At 39.4% G+C, this 22,400-nt stretch overlaps 2 protein-coding genes across 2 annotated transcripts in view; one reads left to right on the top strand and one right to left on the bottom strand.

The window, feature by feature from the left end:
* Positions 1 to 16,503, bottom strand: part of Naa15-16 (N-alpha-acetyltransferase 15/16) — a 270,568-nt gene extending 254,065 nt beyond the window's left edge. The window contains exon 1 of the mRNA XM_071683180.1: positions 16,311 to 16,503. Within this exon, the coding sequence (XP_071539281.1) occupies positions 16,311 to 16,370 (60 nt within the window). The 5' untranslated portion in view covers positions 16,371 to 16,503. The remainder of the gene's footprint in view (positions 1 to 16,310) is intronic.
* Positions 16,504 to 20,657: 4,154 nt separating this feature from the next.
* LOC139760251 (ras-related protein Rab-33B-like) overlaps positions 20,658 to 22,400 on the top strand; it is a 33,507-nt gene continuing 31,764 nt past the window's right edge. The window contains exon 1 of the mRNA XM_071683177.1: positions 20,658 to 20,749. The gene's annotated coding sequence lies outside the window, so the exon portion shown is untranslated. The remainder of the gene's footprint in view (positions 20,750 to 22,400) is intronic.

The following is a 22,400-nucleotide window of genomic DNA, read 5'->3' as shown; positions in this document are numbered from 1 at the left end:
ATTACTTACATGTAAGGTGAAACTGTCAAATGAATAAATGTTCAAGATGCAACACTGCTATGTATGTAATGTATCCCCCTAATGGTGTAATGTACACATATCTAACCATGCAATTATGTTACAATTCCCAATTCTTGTTCCACTATTTATATGTGTAATAATCTATAAAAATGAATACACATTTTCTTTGCTGCCATAGCAGAACAAAAATGATGTGCAATTCCCAACAGCATTTTCATGGTTAGTGACCAGCTGAGTTGAAAAAAATATGATCAGACACTTAATGTGTAAACACTGTATGAGTTGCCAGTAACCTATAAGTTCTATATGTGGCTTCACTGAGACCATGGTAATACAGCAGCACAAATGATGATTGTGCACACATGATAACTTGTAAATCAATTTAAAAGGATCTAATAATCCTTTATATCAAAAATTACTTACCAGTACTTTTGCTAAGAATAGCACAGGATAACCACTGTCTGCATACCTCATGACCTGCATTTTCACATCAAACTTACACTTTACCTTGAATGCTAGCCCAAACTACCACTAACAACTGTAAGCCTTTTCCCAGCAGAAGTTGGCAAAAATACAAGAAATAAATCCACCATGGAACAGTAAACATGGCTCTGAGAAGAGCACTCAAAATTAACAACCTTCATCTCTGACTGGCAGAATAGTGATCATCAAATGGTCTTCCCACTAGCTAAGCAGAATGGTTGAAGAAAGAAGTGACTAATGCATGAGCATGTCATCTTCTTGCATAGGCCTTCTGAACACTTAAAGGATTTCACCCTTTAGTTTTGTAGAAAATAAAACTGTCGAGTGTCAAACGAAGCAGCATTAAACAAAGCATCACTAACCATGGTATCTTTGGAATCCCTCACAACAGCAACATCTTCAAAAAATCTAATATTTCTAATTGACAGCATAAAATATTCCTTTCCCTTAAAAATGAAATATCTATGATGTGATTTCTGTAGTCATAATGCATTTCATAATGCTGAAGCAAAATAACTTTTGCATTTGTATTCCAAAAGCACTGGTAGAATACATTTGGGGTCATGTTCACCCAATGGCTTTGAGCCTTAAGCAAAAACATATATGATCCAGTGTACGCTCTTGACAAAGTTTCCTCATTTCTACCTGTTATTTTGGATGTATCTAATTAGAGAACATTACTGAGGATGGAGGTCAAAGCCTCAACATGTGTTTAGTGTGGATGGGATTGGCTTACTCTGGAAAAGAATACCAGCCAGGGTATTCATTAGCAAGGTATACAAATGCTGCTCCTAGGATTAAAGCTGCCAAAGATTGTATGACGCTTCTACTTGGAGGGATTGCTGAGGGAGACTTTAAGCATAAGAAAGCTCTTGCTAGTAATTCATTCAGAAAATCCCAGGGCTATGTAAAGTCTGCATTACCTGTGATTTGACAACAGCTGCTGAATCAGATAATTCAGGGGATGACAAAGACAGAAAATCACTCCAGCAGGATGTCAAGCATCACCTTCTTTTGGTAAGTATCCACTAAATTTTGCCTGCATTACCTGTAATATGGCAATAGCTGCTGAATCAATTAAGTCAAGAGGGTGACATACGAAACCTAGTCCACTTCCCTCTATCCCCCAGTAATCATTAATCCATTCAATCACACTCTAGCAGTACATGAAGCTCTAATGATCACCATTTTCAGCAAGTATCCATTAAATTTTGTATGCAGTACCTGTGATGTGACAAAAGTCAATGAATCTACCAATTCAACGAGCTTTGTTCACCTCCCTCAAACCTCCTTCTAACCCTCATCCCCATCCAGCAGCACTGCAAGTTCTGATCACCTTTTTCAGTAAGTCTTCATTAAACATCATCTTATACAGGTCAAGACAGTGTGTGAAATATGGGGAGTAAGCTAATTTGTTTCAGGTATAGTCCATGCATAAAAGTCAGACTGGGAAAAGTTTTGCTCAAATAATGACACATTGCTACAGCAAGATTTCTAGAAACATAACCAAGTGCTAAGCAGGGTCTGGTGATACAACATAATCAACACCTATATACCTCTAATGAACACGTGCCCACTTAAATACACTCCCTGGGTAGAGAACCTGACCAATACACCCATTACCTATCCAGATGTAATTTTAACACTCACCTTCCTGCATGGCTCAAAACTTTCATCTTAAATCCTAAGGCTGAAAAAACCTACAAACCAACTACATTCTTTCATCCTCATCGCTGGCAAACAGCTAACCAGTCTCTCAGTCCACCAAATCCAGCAGCCATTGTCCAAAGCATTAGTAAGTGTTCTGAGGGTATTTACTTTGTTTATGGCCTCTTTGTGTTGCTATTTATAATGTGGAGTGAATGTCGCATGTGTGTCATATGTGATGCTCAGTATGGATATCATTTTGTTCAGTGTGAGAGGTAATCCATTTGGGGGAAACAAGAGGGTGCAGGATGTATTCATGTCTCACAGGGTTTAAGAGTGACAGCATACTTCAGTGGTGAATTCTAATGAGGCCAAATTCTTTTATGTGGGGGTTTAATAGGTTGTTAAGGCCTGTAACATAGGAATTCTTTAATGTTGTAATTGCAATGTCCATGTCAATGAGATTGAAGGTCTGCAGCTGTCTAAATGGACTCTGAGCAGGTTTTTGATGGCTTTTCTGTTCAGAAGTGTGGTTGATTTGAAGCTAACCTTTGAAAAGTATTTCAGGAAGATGTTTGTACATTCTTTGGGAAAAGTGCTTCGTGTGTGAGGGCAGGGGTAGTGTGGGATGAATGGATTTTCTGAACTATTTGCCAGGTCTGGCTGCTGTGAGTTTTATAGTTAATAACATTATGACAGGACTGCCAGTTTTTGGTTTGATTTTCAGCAATTAGGTTAGCTAAGGGGCTGTTAAACGTCTGAATGAATGGCCACTGATGGTGGTGAATGGTTTTATCTGAGCTTGTTTCTCTACAAAGTTTGATACCTGTGGTGAGAAATTTGGGTTAAAATGCTTTCTATGTCCAGTGTGATATGTGCTTTTTCCTAGCTTAGTTGGTGATGCTAATGATGTACAAGGTAACACAGCAGGAATGAGAGGTTATCTATTATAAGATTCCGAAGCCTAAATACTCCAATCTGTGAGGATCCTAGCCAGTCAGCTTTCCTGTACTTTGTGTTAATCTTTTTGTGGCTGTGTGATTTTGGTATGATAGGAAGGTACGCAGGCAAAGAACAGTTTATTTTGTTTGCTCCAGGTGGTCACTGAGAAGATTGCTGGTAAGCAAAAGGTTGTTAGAGGTGGTGGAATGGAAGTTTGACTAGTTGGTCCATAAGCTGATTTTAAGAGGATGTAGCAACAGCAGTTTATAAGTAGTTTACCTCAGGGACCTTGGATGTAAGTGTTGAGCCAAGCAGGATAATAAGAACTGAAATCTCTGTAGCTCTGTAGTTGGGATGTGTATATGAGGGCATGTGGTGGGTGAGGGTACAAGATACAGGAGATAATCAAGTTGCAATTAGTACTGTCTCATTCTATTTCTATGGATTGTATTTCAAGGGTATTGTCACTTTGTAATATTTTGTACTCAGAGTGGTATGAGTGAATGGGATGATGTGGGGAATAAGCATTACCATTCTTCATCCTTCTTAACTATGGTTGACTAAATGAGGTTGTAGAGAACTGGGAAGGTGGATAGGGGTATATGAAAGTTTCTTAGATGAGGGCTAAGAGTATCTATGAGCACCTTCAACAAGAGTTTGCCATGATGGCAGAGTTAGCACACAGAGGTCATGAGCTCATCAAGTTTTTCACTTATTGAATAATAGCTACTTTCAAACACTATGTATCTCTCATAATTTCTGATTCAAGGCTGACCACGGATCAATATCAGCCATTTATCAAAGTGTTTAGTAATGGTTTCTGTAAAAGATCCTCAGATGTTTCTTATTTCTCCTGGTATCAAACTGAATAGTCTTTCTAACTTCTTCCTCAGACTCATATATCCTTGTCTGATACCTTAATAAAATGTTTATGAGTATTGCTCCCAACCTGATGATTCTGCCATTAAGAAACTATTATATACCATCCCTTGAGAACCAAACATGCAAAACACTTTTATAAATTTTCAAAGTTACTGAAGAAGACTTTGTTTCCTGCACTTGATTCCAAATACATCTGTAACCCTCCTTTACTTTAGTGTTTGCAATTACTCCTTTCTTTCTTTTTCCACTCTTGATTATGGCTTACTATGAAAAATGCCATGTCTCTGCTCTTACTCATTTATCCTTCATAATGATTTTTGGTACACATAATTCATTAAGATTTTTGTCTTAATCTTTTCTCAATGCACTTCAATGGTTTTGTTTTTAAAGGTATTATCCCAATCTACATGCAAAATGCCATTCATTGTATGGTAATCTGCATTATGCCATTTGCATGTAGCCTTTTCATATTCATTATCAATATAAGCATGGATACAGGATGTAAACAATTTCACTCATGCAATTAAATATCACATGCAATTCAATATCAAAAAAATACTTTAACAAAAAAATTAAAAAGTAAAGAGGAATACTCCCATCAGATTTTAATTTAGTGCCCAAAAACAGCACCAGAAAAAAATGGCTATCCTCACATGACTTGTATAGTATATGATGGCTTCATCTGCTACTGAAAATCTAATAACTTTTTTTGTATCTCTATATCTGTATCCCTGATGTCTGTCTTCCATTCTGGAACTCCCTCAAGTGGGTGGCCAAGGCAATAGTCTCCATAACTAGTGAACTCTAGCACCACTTCATAACCTTCAGTGCCTCATCCTTAACAAGCCACCAGCAGAGGGATAGTCTAGTGCAGTGATTGCAGAGGCTCCTACTTAGTGCTCCTACTGACTACTTTTACTTGAAACACCTGCCTTATGTTCCTACCTACTACTTCTACCTAAAGGTTCTACCTAAATGTTCCTACCCAATACTTCCATCTATTGCTCATACCATTTAAACCAAAAGGCAGGGCTATAAAATACACTTACAACAGGAAAAACTAATAACAACGAATGAATGGTGAGTTAAGTGTTGTCAAGTGTTTTGTGTGACGAGGAGAGACTGGATTTTTTTGGAAAGAACGCCAATAATCCACTTGTGGGTGAAGCAGAAAGAAAAGACAGCTACCTGGGTCAGAGGAGTGCAACCTGACAACCACTGAAGTGCTGGCTCACTATGCAACCATCACTAACCCTCCCACTACCCAAGCCGGTAGTGGCTGCCGACCAACTACTAACTGTGAATAACTTTTTCCATTTCCAAAAACAAATTTGCCTTTCTCATAAATCATGACTTCTGCTAGAAAATTCGATAAACATGATATAAAAGTGGAGCAGTGAAAGTAAATAATCACTTTCAGATGAACAAAGAACATAGCATCATCATTCAGTACACAGTGTGTATTCTAAAAATATCTTGCTTATTTTTGAGTACTAAATCACATATACATTGTATAAAGACATACATATATTGATGTGGAAGAAGAAAGTTAAGAGTAAATGTGAATAAGAGCAAGGTTATTAGGTACAGTAGGGTTGAGGGTCAAGTCAATTGGGAGGTGAGTTTGAATGGTGAAAAACTGGAGGAAGTGAAGTGTTTTAGATATCTGGGAGTGGATCTGTCAGCGGATGGAACCATGGAAGCGGAAGTGGATCATAGGGTGGGGGAGGGGGCGAAAATTTTGGGAGCCTTGAAAAATGTGTGGAAGTCGAGAACATTATCTCGGAAAGCAAAAATGGGTATGTTTGAAGGAATAGTAGTTCCAACAATGTTGTATGGTTGCGAGGCGTGGGCTATGGATAGAGTTGTGCGCAGGAGGATGGATGTGCTGGAAATGAGATGTTTGAGGACAATGTGTGGTGTGAGGTGGTTTGATCGAGTAAGTAACGTAAGGGTAAGAGAGATGTGTGGAAATAAAAAGAGCGTGGTTGAGAGAGCAGAAGAGGGTGTTTTAAAATGGTTTGGGCACATGGAGAGAATGAGTGAGGAAAGATTGACCAAGAGGATATATGTGTCGGAGTGATGTGATTATTTTACTAACAAATTCAACAAATATATCAGTCTGGCAAATTAAACACTATCAAGCAGATGTTTATTTTCATCTTGTGCCATCTGCATACTTAACCATATAATTTCACAGTGTGGATTCTGACATACCTATAATACTGAAATGTTATGTAAATGTAGGATGAATGGGTAGGATACATGAGGTTTTCATGAGTTCTGATCATTTACCTCCAATCTCAATATCAGTCTAAATATTCCTATGTCTGTACATGAAATAACATGGTCAAGTACATAACGGAATCCCTTTGTGTCTACAGGAGTAAGGACAATACTTATCAACAACGTGGCAGTAGCAATTACAAAATATCTTTTATCTATTTTTATTTTGCTTTGTCGCTGTCTCCCGCGTTTGCGAGGTAGCGCAAGGAAACAGACGAAAGAAATGGCCCAACCCACCCCCATACACATGTATATACATACACGTCCACACACGCAAATATACATACCTATACATCTCAATGTACACATATATATACACACACAGACATATACATATATACACACGTACATAATTGTGTGCATGTGTATATATGTATGTGCCTGTGTGTGTATATATATGTGTACATTGAGATGTAGGGGTATGTATATTTGCGTGTGTGGACATGTATGTATATACATGTGTATGGGGGTGGGTTGGGCCATTTCTTTTGTCTGTTTCCTTGCGCTACCTCGCAAACGCGGGAGACAGCAACAAAGCAAAATAAAAAAAAATAAAAAAAATACATAATTCATACTGTCTGCCTTTATTTATTCCATCGCCACCTCGCCACACATGGAATAACATCTCCCTCTCCCCTCATGTGTGCGAGGTAGCGCTAGGAAAAGACAACAAAGGCCACATTTGTTCACACTCAGTCTCTAGCTGTCATGTAATAATGCCCGAAACCACAGCTCCCTTTCCACATCCAGGCCCCACACAACTTTCCATGGTTTACCCCAGACGCTTCACTCACATGCTCTGATTCAGTCCATTGACAGCACGTCGACCCCAGTATACCAAAACGATCCAATTCACTCTATTCCTTGCCCGCCTTTCACCCTCCTGCATGTTCAGGCCCCGATCACTCAAAATCTTTTTCACTCCAACTTTCCACCTCCAATTTGGTCTCCCACTTCTCCTTGTTCCATCCACCTCCGACACATATATCCTCTTGGTCATTCTTTCCTCACTCATTCTATCTTTCCTCACTCATTCTCTCCATGTGACCAAACCATTTCAAAACACCCTCTTCTCCTCTCTCAACCACACTCTTTTTATTTCCACACATCTCTCTTACCCTTATATTACTTACTCGATCAAACCACCTCACACCACATATTGTACTCAAACATCTCATTTCCAGCACATCCACCCTCCTGCGCACAACTCTATCCACAGCCCATGCCTCGCAACCATACAACATTGTTGGAACCACTATTCCTTCAAACATACCCATTTTTGCTTTCCGAGATAATGTTCTCAACTTCCAAACATTCTTCAAGGCTCCCAGGATTTTCGCCCCCTCCCCCACCCTATGATTCACTTCCGCTTCCATGGTTCCATCCGTTGCCAGATCCACTCCCAGATATCTAAAACACTTTACTTCCTCCAGTTTTTCTCCATTCAAACTTACCTCCCAATTGACTTGACCCTCAACCCTACTGTACCTAATAACCTTGCTCTTATTCACATTTACTCTCAACTTCCTTCTTTCACAAACTTTACCAAACACAGTCACCAGCTTCTGCAGTTTCTCACATGAATAAGCCACCAGCGCTGTATCATCAGCGAACAACAACTGACTCACTTTCCAAGCTCTCTCATCCACAACAGACTGCATACTTGCCCCTCTTTCCAAAACTCTTGCATTCACCTCCCTAACAACCCAATCCATAAACAAATTAAACAACTATGGAGACATCACACACCCCTGCCGCAAACCTACATTCACTGAGAACCAATCACTTTCCTCTCTTCCTACACGTACACATGCCTTACATCCTCGATAAAAACTTTTCACTCCTTCTAACAACTTGCCTCCCACACCATATATTCTTAGTACCTTCCACAGAGCATCTCTATCAACTCTATCATATGCTTTCTCCAGATCCATAAATGCTACATACAAATCCATTTGCTTTTCTAAGTATTTCTCATATACATTCTTCAAAGCAAACACCTGATCCACACATCCTCTACTACTTCTGAAACCACACTGCTCTGAATACAGAATACAGAATACAGAATGGAAAAAGGTGAGAACAAAGGAGGTAAGGGGAGTGGGGGAGGAATGGGATGTATTTAGGGAAGCAGTGAAGGCATGCGCAAAAGATGCTTGAGGCATGAGAAGCATGGGAGGTGGGTTGATTAGAAAGGGTAGTGAGTGGTGGGATGAAGAAGTAAGATTATTAGTGAATGAGAAGAGAGAGGCATTTGGACGATTTTTGCAGGGAAAAAATGCAAATGAGTGGGAGATGTATAAAAGAAAGAGGCAGGAGGTCAAGAGAGAGGTGCAAGAGGTGAAAAAGAGGGCAAATGAGAGTTGGGGTGAGAGAGTATCATTAAATTTTAGGGAGAATAAAAAGATGTTCTGGAAGGAGGTAAATAAAGTGCATAAGACAAGGGAACAAATGGGAACTTCAGTGAAGGGGGCTAATAAGGAGGTGATAACAAGTAGTGGTGATGTGAGGAGATGGAATGAGTATTTTGAAGGTTTGTTGAATGTGTTTGATGATAAGAGTGGCAGATATAGGGTGTTTTGGTCGAGGTGGTGTGCTAAGTGAGAGGGTTAGGGAAAATGATTTGTTAACCCGAGAAGAGGTAGTAAAAGCTTTGCGGAAGATGAAAGCCGGCAAGGCAGCAGGTTTGGATGGTGTTGAAGTGGAATCTATTAAAAATGGGGGTGACTGTATTGTTGACTGGTTGGTAAGGTTATTTAATGTATGTATGATTCATGGTGAGGTGCCTGAGGATTGGCGGAATGCTTGCATAGTGCCATTGTACAAAGGCAAAGGGGATAAGAGCGAGTGCTCAAATTACAGAGGTATAAGTTTGTTGAGTATTCCTGGTAAATTATATGGGAGGGTATTGATTGAGAGGGTGAAGGCTTGTACAGAGCATCAGATTGGGGAACATATTTATGTATGATAAAAAAAGTAAATGCCAGTTGCCAATAAATTTTGTTAGTTTTACATATAAAAAAAAAAATTACACTTGGTTTACATAAAGATGCCCAACAGTCTCCCTGATATTTGTTACCTTCACCATTACAGCCTTATTTAGTACCTTAGTAGAGAATATAATGTTCCAAAGCATCCTCTGCAACTTTCGTTACATTCTCTACACACTATTGTTGCACATAAACTAAATATCCAAACAAATGAGGATCATGGAAAATTTTATATATTTTTCGAGTTTCAACGCTTGCAAATTTTTTCCAAGTCGATAAATAGTTCCAGTAAAAAATTGGATGTACACAAAAATAGGCAACATCATATATGATCATATGTGATCCTCTGATGCCAATATAGTGGCAAAATGACCAATGACAAAATAACTAGGATATTTCAATCATTATAAAAGAATAGGGTCCTTTACAAATTTCAATTTTTCAATCAATTTCATGCTATAGTACATCAATCAATCATATATATATATATATATATATATATATATATATATATATATATATATATATATATTATTTATATTTTATTATACTTTGTCGCTGTCTCCCGCGTTTGCGAGGTAGCGCAAGGAAACAGACGAAAGAAATGGCCCCCCCCCCATACACATGTATATACATACATCCACACAAGCAAATATACATACCTACACAGCTTTCCATGGTTTACCCCAGACGCTTCACATGCCTTGATTCAATCCACTGACAGCACGTCAACCCCGGTATACCACATCGCTCCAATTCACTCTATTCCTTGCCCTCCTTTCACCCTCCTGCATGTTCAGGCCCCGATCACACAAAATCTTTTTCACTCCATCTTTCCACCTCCAATTTGGTCTCCCTCTTCTCCTTGTTCCCTCCACCTCCGACACATATATCCTCTTGGTCAATCTTTCCTCACTCATTCTCTCCATGTGCCCAAACCACTTCAAAACACCCTCTTCTGCTCTCTCAACCACGCTCTTTTTATTTCCACACATCTCTCTTACCCTTACGTTACTCACTCGATCAAACCACCTCACACCACACATTGTCCTCAAACATCTCATTTCCAGCACATCCATCCTCCTGCGCACAACTCTATCCATAGCCCACGCCTCGCAACCATACAACATTGTTGGAACCACTATTCCTTCAAACATACCCATTTTTGCTTTCCGAGATAATGTTCTCGACTTCCACACATTCTTCAAGGCCCCCAGGATTTTCGCCCCCTCCCCCACCCTATGATCCACTTCCGCTTCCATGGTTCCATCCGCTGCCAGATCCACTCCCAGATATCTAAAACACTTCACTTCCTCCAGTTTTTCTCCATTCAAACTCACCTCCCAATTGACTTGACCCTCAACCCTACTGTACCTAATAACCTTGCTCTTATTCACATTTACTCTTAACTTTCTTCTTCCACACACTTTACCAAACTCAGTCACCAGCTTCTGCAGTTTCTCACATGAATCAGCCACCAGCGCTGTATCATCAGCGAACAACAACTGACTCACTTCCCAAGCTCTCTCATCCCCAACAGACTTCATACTTGCCCCTCTTTCCAAAACTCTTGCATTTACCTCCCTAACAACCCCATCCATAAACAAATTAAACAACCATGGAGACATCACACACCCCTGCCGCAAACCTACATTCACTGAGAACCAATCACTTTCCTCTCTTCCTACACGTACACATGCCTTACATCCTCGATAAAAACTTTTCACTGCTTCTAACAACTTTCCTCCCACACCATATATTCTTAATACCTTCCACAGAGCATCTCTATCAACTCTATCATATGCCTTCTCCAGATCCATAAATGCTACATACAAATCCATTTGCTTTTCTAAGTATTTCTCACATACATTCTTCAAAGCAAACACCTGATCCACACATCCTCTACCACTTCTGAAACCACACTGCTCTTCCCCAATCTGATGCTCTGTACATGCCTTCACCCTCTCAATCAATACCCTCCCATATAATTTACCAGGAATACTCAACAAACTTATACCTCTGTAATTTGAGCACTCACTCTTATCCCCTTTGCCTTTGTACAATGGCACTATGCACGCATTCCGCCAATCCTCAGGCACCTCACCATGAGTCATACATACATTAAATAACCTTACCAACCAGTCAACAATACAGTCACCCCCTTTTTTAATAAATTCCACTGCAATACCATCCAAACCTGCTGCCTTGCCGGCTTTCATCTTCCGCAAAGCTTTCACTACCTCTTCTCTGTTTACCAAATCATTTTCCCTAACCCTCTCACTTTGCACACCACCTCGACCAAAACACCCTATATCTGCCACTCTATCATCAAACACATTCAACAAACCTTCAAAATACTCACTCCATCTCCTTCTCACATCACCACTACTTGTTATCACCTCCCCATTTGCGCCCTTCACTGAAGTTCCCATTTGCTCCCTTATCCTACGCACTTTATTTACCTCCTTCCAGAACATCTTTTTATTCTCCCTAAAATTTAATGATACTCTATATATATATATATATATATATATATATATATATATATATATAGATATTTTTCGCTTTGTCGCTGTCTCCCGCGTTTGCGAGGTAGCGCAAGGAAACAGACGAAAGAAATGGCCCAACCCACCCCCATACACATGTATATACATACGTCCACACCCGCAAATATACATACCTACACAGCTTTCCATGGTTTACCCCAGACGCTTCACATGCCCCGATTCAATCCACTGACAGCACGTCAACCCCGGTATACCACATCTCTCCAATTCACTCTATTCCTTGCCCTCCTTTCACCCTCCTGCATGTTCAGGCCCCGATCACACAAAATCTTTTTCACTCCATCTTTCCACCTATATATATATATATGGGGATAGGGGAGAAAGAATACTTCCCACGTATTCCCTCTGTGTCGTAGAAGGCGACTAAAAGGGGAGGGAGCGGGGGGCTGGAAATCCTCCCCTCTCATTATTTTTTTTAATTTTTCAAAAGAAGGAACAGAGAAGGGGGCCAGGTGAGGATATTCCCTCAAAGGCTCAGTTCTCTGTTCTTAACGCTACCTCGCTAATGCGGGAAATGGCGAATAGTTTGAAAGAAAAGAAAAGAAATATATATATATTCCTGGGGATATGGGATTAAGAATACTTCCCACGTATTCTCTGCATGTCGTAGAAGGCGACTAAAAGGGGAGGGAGCGGGGGGGCTGGAAATCCTCCCCTCTCATTTTTTTTTTTAATTTTCCAAAAGAACAAACAGAGGGGGGGCCAGGTAAGGATATTCCACAAAAGCCCAGTCCTCTGATCTTGACGCTACCTCGCTGATGCAGAAAATGGCGAATAGTTTAAAAAGAAAATATATATATACACATATATTTATAGATTTATTTTATACTTTGTCGCTGTCTCTCGCGTTAGCAAGGTAGCGCAAGGAAACAGACGAAAGAATGGACCAACCCACCCACATACACAGGTATATACATACATGTCCACACACGCGCATATACATACCTATACATCTCCATGTATACATATATATACACACACAGACATATACATATATATGTACATAATTCATATTGTTTGCCCTTGTTCATTCCTGTTGCCACCCCGCCACACATGAAATGGCACCCCCTCCCCCCACGTGCTTGCAAGTGTGGCACTAGGAAAAGACAAGAAAGGTCACATTCATTCACACTCAGTCTCCAGCTGTCATGTGTAATGCACCGAAACCACAGCTCCCTTCCCACATCCAGGCCCCACAAAACATTCCATGGAGACTTCACATGCCCTGGTTCAATCCATTGACAGTATGTCAACCCCGGTATACTGCATCATTCCAATTCACTCTATTCCTTGCAAGCCTTTCACCCTCCTGTATGTTCAGGCCCCGAACGCTCAAAATCCATCCTTCCACCTCCAATTTGGTCTCCCACGTCTCCTCATTCCCTCCACCAATGACATATATATCCTCTTTGTCAATCTTTCCTTATTCATTCTCTCCATGTGACCAAACTAATACACCCTCTACTGCTCTCTCAACCAAATGTTTTATTACCACACATCTCTCTTACCCTTTCATTACTTACTCGATCAAACCACCTTACACCTATTGTCCTTAAATATCTCATTTCCAACACATCCACCCTCCTCCGCACAACCCTATCTATAATCCATGCCTCACAACCTTATAACATTGTTGGAACCACTATTCCTTCAAATATACCCAATTTTGCTCTCCAAGATGACATTCTCATCTTCCACGCATTCTTCAACGCTCCCAGTACCTCTGCCCCCTCCCCCACCCTGTGACTCACTTCCGATTCCATGGTTCCATCCGCTGCCAAATCCATTCGCAGATATCTAAAACACTTCACTTCCTCCAGTTTTTCTCCATTCAAACTTACCTCCCAATTCACTTGTCCCTCAACCCTAATGAAACTAATAACCTTGCTCTTATTCACATTTACTCTCAGCTTTCTTCTTTCACACACTTTACCAAACTCAGTCACCAGCTTCTGCAGTTTCTCACCCGAATCAGCCACCAGCACTGTATCATCAGGAAACAACAACTGACTCACTTTCCAAATTCTCTCATCTACAATAGACTGCATAATTGTCCTTCTCTCCAAAACTCTTGCATTCACCTCCCTAACAACACCATCCAGAAACAAATTAAACAACCATAGAGACATCACGCACCCCTGCCGCAAACCGAAGTTCACTGGGAACCAATCACTTTCCTCTCCTTCTACTTGTACACATGTCTTACATCCTCGATAAAAGCTTTTCACTCCTTCTAACAACTTACCTCCCACACCATATACTCTTAATACCTTCCATAAAGCATCTCTATCAACTCTATCATATGCCTTCTCCAGATCCATAAATGCTACATACAAATCCATCTGTTTTTCTAAGTATTTTTCACATACATTCTTCAAAGCAAACACCTGATCCACACATCCTATACCACTTCTGAAACCACACTGCTATTACCCAATCTGATGCTCTGTACAAGCCTTGACCCTCTTAATCAATACTCTCCCATATAATTTCCCAGGAATACTCAACAAACTTATACCTCTGTAATTTGAACACTCACCTTTATCCCCTTTCCCTTTGTACAATGGCAATATGCATGCATTCCGCCAAATATATATATATATATATATATATATATATATATATATATATATATATATATATATATATATATATGAGAATAATATGTGAACCTCTGCAGTCAATATGATTATAAAATAATTATTCCCTTCAAATTACTGGGATTCCTTCAGTCAGTCTTTGGACCCTTTATTCATGCAATTTCAGCTTAAGGTCTTTAAAAATCATGCAATTCTCTTCATAACGTTTTTTCAATTTCCATATATTTCTTAGCCACACACTCTCTTATAATACCCTACACACAATGGTCATGTCATCTAGTCATAAATTACCAATACTAAACTGCTTGAACCCATAAAAGGAATCTAAAATCTAGTGATGCATCAAAAGCAGCTTTAGATAGATACTCAGTGATCCTGTTCTGCTACAGCATAGTAAAACAGTCAGAACAAAAGCTGCAAGTGTGATATGAAGCACTGTATGCCATACTACATCAGATATGGTGACATCAAGCCATGAGGATTATGAGTATGTGATAATGTGCGGTAATTAATGCACAAGGCTAAACACTCATAAAACACAAGAAGAATCTGTAAAAACCTAACCTTTACCTCCCCTTGTATATGAAATCTATAGCAAACTACAGGAAATGAGTGCCTCTAGAGATGCTAGGCAGAAACATGAATACCTGCCTAGTGCAGCGCTATTGTTGACATACATCAGCAATTACTGACGCATTCAATAATGAGTTTGTATGGTATAGTTCAACCAACCTGAATATTAAGACTTACAGACAGGTATGGTAGAGGTTTAGGTTTTCATTGATTTTGTTATACTTTTCACGTGTAAACAACATGAGGTTAAGTAAGGATTTCAAAGATTATCAAATTTCTTTAAGTGTTCATCCTAACTTTAATAACCAACTTATTTTCCCTGACATTCATAACCCTCACCACTTCCATCGTAACTATTATCAAAGAAAATTGCACAAAATCACACCACAGCTTTTAATAAAGTCCCTCAACATATCATCACCACTGCAGAAAAATATTTCTTCAATCTCCAAGAATAATTACGGTCCAAAGATAAACCATGACCTTACTCTATAAATTATTCTTTCCGTAGTGAAACAAAGTTCAAGCCAACATCAAATACATTAAATCATTAGTTTCAATGATAGCTCTTAAACATGATGCAACTTACTCCTTGAATCTATTTCTTTACCCATACCACTGTTGTATTACAGTGGTAAAAAACAGCTGTCACCATCTAAAATTCCAGAAATGAATTTTACACACAATGCCAGTAAACAAAATACAATTGAACAATATACTTATGAAACAGATGACAAGAGGTTTCAGAATTTCATCACTGTACCCACCATTGGCTTTAAATATTAAACCCATCACACAATTATAATAATTACTCACATTGTCTCCAGGTTTCTCTACGTTATCAGGTCTGTCTCGAAAACTATCAGCGAGAGAACGACGTTTGCATAATATAATTAATTCAAAATAGGCTGTGTTCAATCATGCCAATGTGGATCATGTATGATATAATTAATGTCATTCCATGGGACCCAGGGACCAATTCAGTTTGTCATCCTGAATATAACATATAATCCCTCCTTACTATGTAACTCAGCTTTACGGATTTTGTCAAATTAAAGTAAATATGCCAAATTACTTCAGCTGGTTATGGGTATAAATTGCATCAATTTGTCACTTAGGGTCTTTATTAGTATCATTCCGCTATTGCCTTGCAAGTGATTAATGGGCAGATACCACATAGTACATATGCTACTAATGAGAACTCTATAAATAATAAGGGTATTATTTACTGGCATCGCTTGGTGTATGAATTAAAATATTTTGCTCGTTTTGTTTTTATGCAGACGAACCCCAACAAGCCATGCGTCTCTTGAACTCACCAGGATTCGCTTAAATAGCGCATTTTCCTTCGGGGGAAGTTGCTGTTTTTTCGGGTCCATGATAATTTATTTGTTGGTCAGCTTATTTACGCTTTGAGTAGTCCTAGACCCTAAAGATAAGCGTGAATTGTCCAAAATCCCGCGTGGTACCGGCCAAGATGGCGGCTCTAGGAGATGACGTTAAGGAAATGACGTCATGTAAACAATAATGGCGAGTATATCATTCAAGAAAATATTAATTTTGGGGGGCTAAAGTCTTTTAACACTAACATCATTAGAGCTTCTCACATATTACTATTTCGGTCAAAATATGTCTTTATACCATTGCGAAAATTATCTATCTACATTTCGTAAAGAATCGAATGTGAATTTGGAATATTTGACGTTCTTCTATAATGCTCTTTTTATCATCACTAACTCTCATCAGTTTCCAAATTAGTGCAAGACTCTTTCATTAATGCTGTACCTAAATGATTACGAATTCCATAAAAGGCACGTACAATCTATAATGAGACCAAATATTCAACCGCACCCACACATACAGACAGACTATACTAACTACACACACACACACACACACACACACATACACACACACACACACACACACACACACACACACACATATATATATATATATATATATATATATATATATATATTTATATATATATATATATATTCTTTTTTTTTGCCGCTGTCTCCCGCGTTTGCGAGGTAGCGCAAGGAAACAGACGAAAGAAATGGCCCAACCCACCCCCATACACATGTATATACATACGTCCACACACGCAAATATACATACCTACACAGCTTTCCATGGTTTACCCCAGACGCTTCACATGCCCTGATTCAATCCACTGACAGCACGTCAACCCCGGTATACCCCATCGCTCCAATTCACTCTATTCCTTGCCCTCCTTTCACCCTCCTGCATGTTCAGGCCCCGATCACACAAAATCTTTTTCACTCCATCTTTCCACCTCCAATTTGGTCTCCTACTTCTCCTCGTTCCCTCCACCTCCGACACATATATCCTCTTGGTCAATCTTTCCTCACTCATTCTCTCCATGTGCCCAAACCATTTCAAAACACCCTCTTCTGCTCTCTCAACCATGCTCTTTTTATTTCCACACATCTCTCTTACCCTTACGTTACTTACTCGATCAAACCACCTCACACCACACATTGTCCTCAAACATCTCATTTCCAGCACATCCATCCTCCTGCGCACAACTCTATCCATAGCCCACGCCTCGCAACCATACAACATTGTTGGAACCACTATTCCTTCAAACATACCCATTTTTGCTTTCCGAGATAATGTTCTCGACTTCCACACATTCTTCAAGGCTCCCAGAATTTCCGCCCCCCCTCCCCCACCCTATGATCCACTTCCGCTTCCATGGTTCCATCCGCTGCCAGATCCACTCCCAGATATCTAAAACACTTTACTTCCTCCAGTTTTTCTCAATTCAAACTTACCTCCCAATTGACTTGACCCTCAACCCTAGTGTACCTAATAACCTTGCTCTTATTCACATTTACTCTTAACTTTCTTCTTTTACACACTTTACCAAACTCAGTCACCAGCTTCTGCAGTTTCTCACGTGAATCAGCCACCAGCGCTGTATCATCAGCGAACAACCACTGACTCACTTCCCAAGCTCTCTCATCCAAAACAGACTTCATACTTGCCCCTCTTTCCAAAACTCTTGCATTCACCTCCCTAACAACCCCATCCATAAACAAATTAAACAACCATGGAGACATCACACACCCCTGCCGCAAACCTACATTCACTGAGAACCAATCACTTTCCTCTCTTCCTACACTTAATCGCCGTGTTAGCGAGGGAGCAATAAGAACAGACGGAGACGGGCCACGTCCACTCACGTCTATTCTCAAACTGTTATATGCAATGCACCGAAATCACAGCTCTCCAGCTACAACCAGGTCCCACAGGTCTTCCCATGGTTTACCCCTGACGTTTCACATGCATTAGTTCAGCCCATTGACGACACGTCGACCCCAGTATACCACATCTTTCCAATTCTCTCTCTCTCTCTCTCTCTCTCTCTCTCTCTCTCTCTCTCTGTCTATATATATATATATATATATATATATATATATATATATATATATTTTTTTTTTTTTTTTTTTTTTTGCTTTGTCGCTGTCTCCCGCGTTTGCGAGGTAGCGCAAGGAAACAGACGAAAGAAATGGCCCAACCCACCCCCATACACATGTATATACATACATCCACACACGCAACTATACATACCTACACAGCTTTCCATGGTTTACTCCAGACGCTTCACATGCCCTGATTCAATCCACTGACAGCACGTCAACCCCGGTATACCACATCGCTCCAATTTACTCTATTCCTTGCCCTCCTTTCACCCTCCTGCATGTTCAGGCCCCGATCACACAAAATCTTTTTCACTCCATCTTTCCACCTCCAATTTGGTCTCCCTCTTCTCCTCGGTCCCTCCACCTCCGACACATATATCCTCTTGGTCAATCTTTCCTCACTCATTCTCTCCATGTGCCCAAACCATTTCAAAACACCCTCTTCTGCTCTCTCAACCACGCTCTTTTTATTTCCACACATCTCTCTTACCCTTACGTTACTTACTCGATCAAACCACCTCACACCACACATTGTCCTCAAACATCTCATTTCCAGCACATCCATCCTCCTGCGCACAACTCTATCCATAGCCCACGCCTCGCAACCATACACATTGTTGGAACCACTATTCCTTCAAACATACCCATTTTTGCTTTCCGAGATAATGTTCTCGACTTCCACACATTCTTCAAGGCTCCCAGAATTTTCGCCCCCTCCCCCACCCTATGATCCACTTCTGCTTCCATGGTTCCATCCGCTGCCAGATCCACTCCCAGATATCTAAAACACTTCACTTCCTCCAGTTTTTCTCCATTCAAACTCACCTCCCAATTGACTTGACCCTCAACCCTACTGTACCTAATAACCTTGCTCTTATTCACATTTACTCTTAACTTTCTTCTTTCACACACTTTACCAAACTCAGTCACCAGCTTCTGCAGTTTCTCACATGAATCAGCCACCAGCGCTGTATCATCAGCGAACAACAACTGACTCACTTCCCAAGCTCTCTCATCCCCAACAGACTTCATACTTGCCCCTCTTTCCAAAACTCTTGCATTTACCTCCCTAACAACCCCATCCATATATATATATATATATATATATATATATATATATATATATATATATACTCCCGGGGTGCAGCATTTAGTATTCCTGATCGTGATGCATTCACATTCCGCCCAAGGTCGAGCGCAAAGATTCGATTCCCGGTTGGGGCAGTTGGTCCACAGTCGACCCAGCTGTTTATCCTCCATCCCTTAGGGTTAGTCGATAAAATGGGTACCTGGGGCTGATATATATATATATATATATATATATATATATATATATATATATATATATATATATATATATATATATATATATATATATATATTTCTTTCAAACTATTCGCCATTTCCCGCGTTAGCAAGGTAGCGCTAAGAACAGAGGACTGGGCCTCTAAGGTAATATCCTCACCTGGCCCCCCCTCTCTGCTCCTCGTTTTGGAAAATTTAAAAAAAAAAAAAAAACGAGAGGGGAGGATTTCCAGCCCCCCCGCTCCCTCCCCTTTTAGTCGCCTTCTACGACACGCACGGAATACGTGATAAGTATTCTTTCTCCCTATCCCCAGGGATTATATATATATATATATATATATATATATATATATATATATATATATATATATATATATATATATATATATAACGTTAATGGAATGGCCTTTATTAGGGCCTCAGCTGCCCGTGCCATTTCAGCTAACATATATGTTACTGAGCTACATAAGATCACAGCAACTGAAACGTCACCATTGGCAAGGCTGTATCACTGTACCGTCAAAACTTCTCACTGGGGAGTCTACATTTCCCTGGTACTGCAAGTAACGCAGCCTTGGACTACGCCTTTAGGGAGAGATCTTGCGTAACACCAGGGCTCATTTAGGGAAATTAGTCCTTCAATAATCGTGAATAGAAAAATAAACAGATAAATGAAGAGATATTGAATAACCTGAAGAATTCCTCTTCTCTCCTTGAGTGTGTCTGTGTGTGTGTTTGTGTGTATTATCTGTATATCACGCGGAGAGTTTTAAACGTGAGTGTAATTTGAGCATAGGGAAAATTAATTATATCGATTAGAGTTAAAAGTAAGGGATACTTGGCACATATGATACATATATTTTTTTTTTAGTTCATGTGTTAGAAAAATTTGTTGTGATGGTCATGGTCGAATGCACCATACCAGCTGATGTCAAACGTCAACAGAGACCTTGTTGGAGAAGACTCGTCTACACCTCCGTAATCAAAATTAGGCGAATGTGAGAATGTAACCCTTGTTTTACGTTTTTCCGAACTATACAGTGCAGAATCTAGTTAGAATCAGGAACTCTGTAATTCCATATGTACAGGAACAGATGAAAATAGACCTTAGTAGGACTCCTTGTACTATTATAGTTCTATGTATATGTTTAACTGTTCCACTTGTGTGTCTATTATGTGCTATATGAGCCTCTAATGAAGATATTACCCAATGGCAGTTTACATCGTGTTCGTTTGAGACATTCAAAATGACTCCACAATCTAGTAATATGAAGTAATTAGGTGTAATAAGAACCTTCGACCATGTAGAAAGTGCAAGTTTTAGGATGTTACATACATGGCAAGTAGACCTTGTTGAATATCTAAAACAGGCGTGGTTAGATTTCTAAGCAAATGCTTAATAATCCAACCGATGAGGAAAGAGAGATGTAAGATTATCCTTGCTGCCATACTGACGGCTAAGGGGGCAATATGACTGAAACATCTTTGATACTGAAAGCATTAAACAAAGAGCAACATATGTTACAAGACCATGAAAATCTTGAAAAAGGAACCAAAGTTAGGTATAAAGTATGCATATAGTGCCAGAGTAGTTGATTTAATGAATTGTTTATTCCCCAAGTATAATAGAAGCTAGAGCGGTGAAGACTTCTGAAAAGAGGTTAGAAATGTTCTAGCGTGAAAAAGACAAACTTTTTTGGGTGTCAAATTAATATTTTAATTGAAGTGGAGCTGAACTGTAATGATTTGGAGGAAGAGCTGTTACCACAGGTGGATGACACCTCCTGCATGAGATTAATCAATATACTGTAGTAATACGTAAAACACTCACAAGACAAATAATAGAAACTATGAAAACATCTCTTAGCCTCTTGACAGCTAAGATTTATGTTAATCTTTAATACTTTAGTCAAAATATACCATATACACCTAAGATTGAGTAACACCCCAACTACTGATGAATATCAGCAAGCAAATAGTAGCCCGAGCAAGTTTTTGTGCTACTGCCCAACCTCCCATCAGCATTCATTCCATAAGATCCCAGCAGCAGACCAGTTTAATGTTGGTAGCCTATGTTTCCACTGTAAATCTTTGCTACTACATGAGGTTTTCATAAGTTTTATTGATATTCCACAAGTGTTATACTTACTTTTACGTTGATAAGCACCTTTTTTTACAAGATGATAAAATTTGTGGGGTATATTCTTGATATGGACTTTTACCTGTCACTCAGTATTCAAAGTTAGCTTCATTACACAGTTAAAATGGTAACTTATTGCAAACAAACAATTGCTTTGTAATATATTATACACTTTTATTTTAATTTGTGTCATTATTTCATCTCTGAAAAGTGTCCCCATTATTTAAGAAATTACATGTATAAGACTCACTCGCCTGTAAAGATTATAATGATAATTATTATATTTGCAATATGCCTGTCCATTGGCACGTGATGCTCCTTAAACAATACTTAAATAAGCTACAAAACGTTTCAGGCACTTCCAACATCACTTTCTTAAATACTCAAGGATGTGGTTCACCTGGACTCACTTAATATTAAATCTTAGAGATAATCCTGAAGATTATTTCACACATGTAGGACAGACCACAGATGCAAGATATTAAGAAAGTTAGCCCTTCACCTGAAAA

This window comes from Panulirus ornatus, chromosome 36 (assembly GCF_036320965.1).
Source record: "Panulirus ornatus isolate Po-2019 chromosome 36, ASM3632096v1, whole genome shotgun sequence".
NCBI lineage: Eukaryota > Metazoa > Arthropoda > Malacostraca > Decapoda > Palinuridae > Panulirus > Panulirus ornatus.
This window is presented reverse-complemented; position numbering and strand designations above follow the sequence as displayed.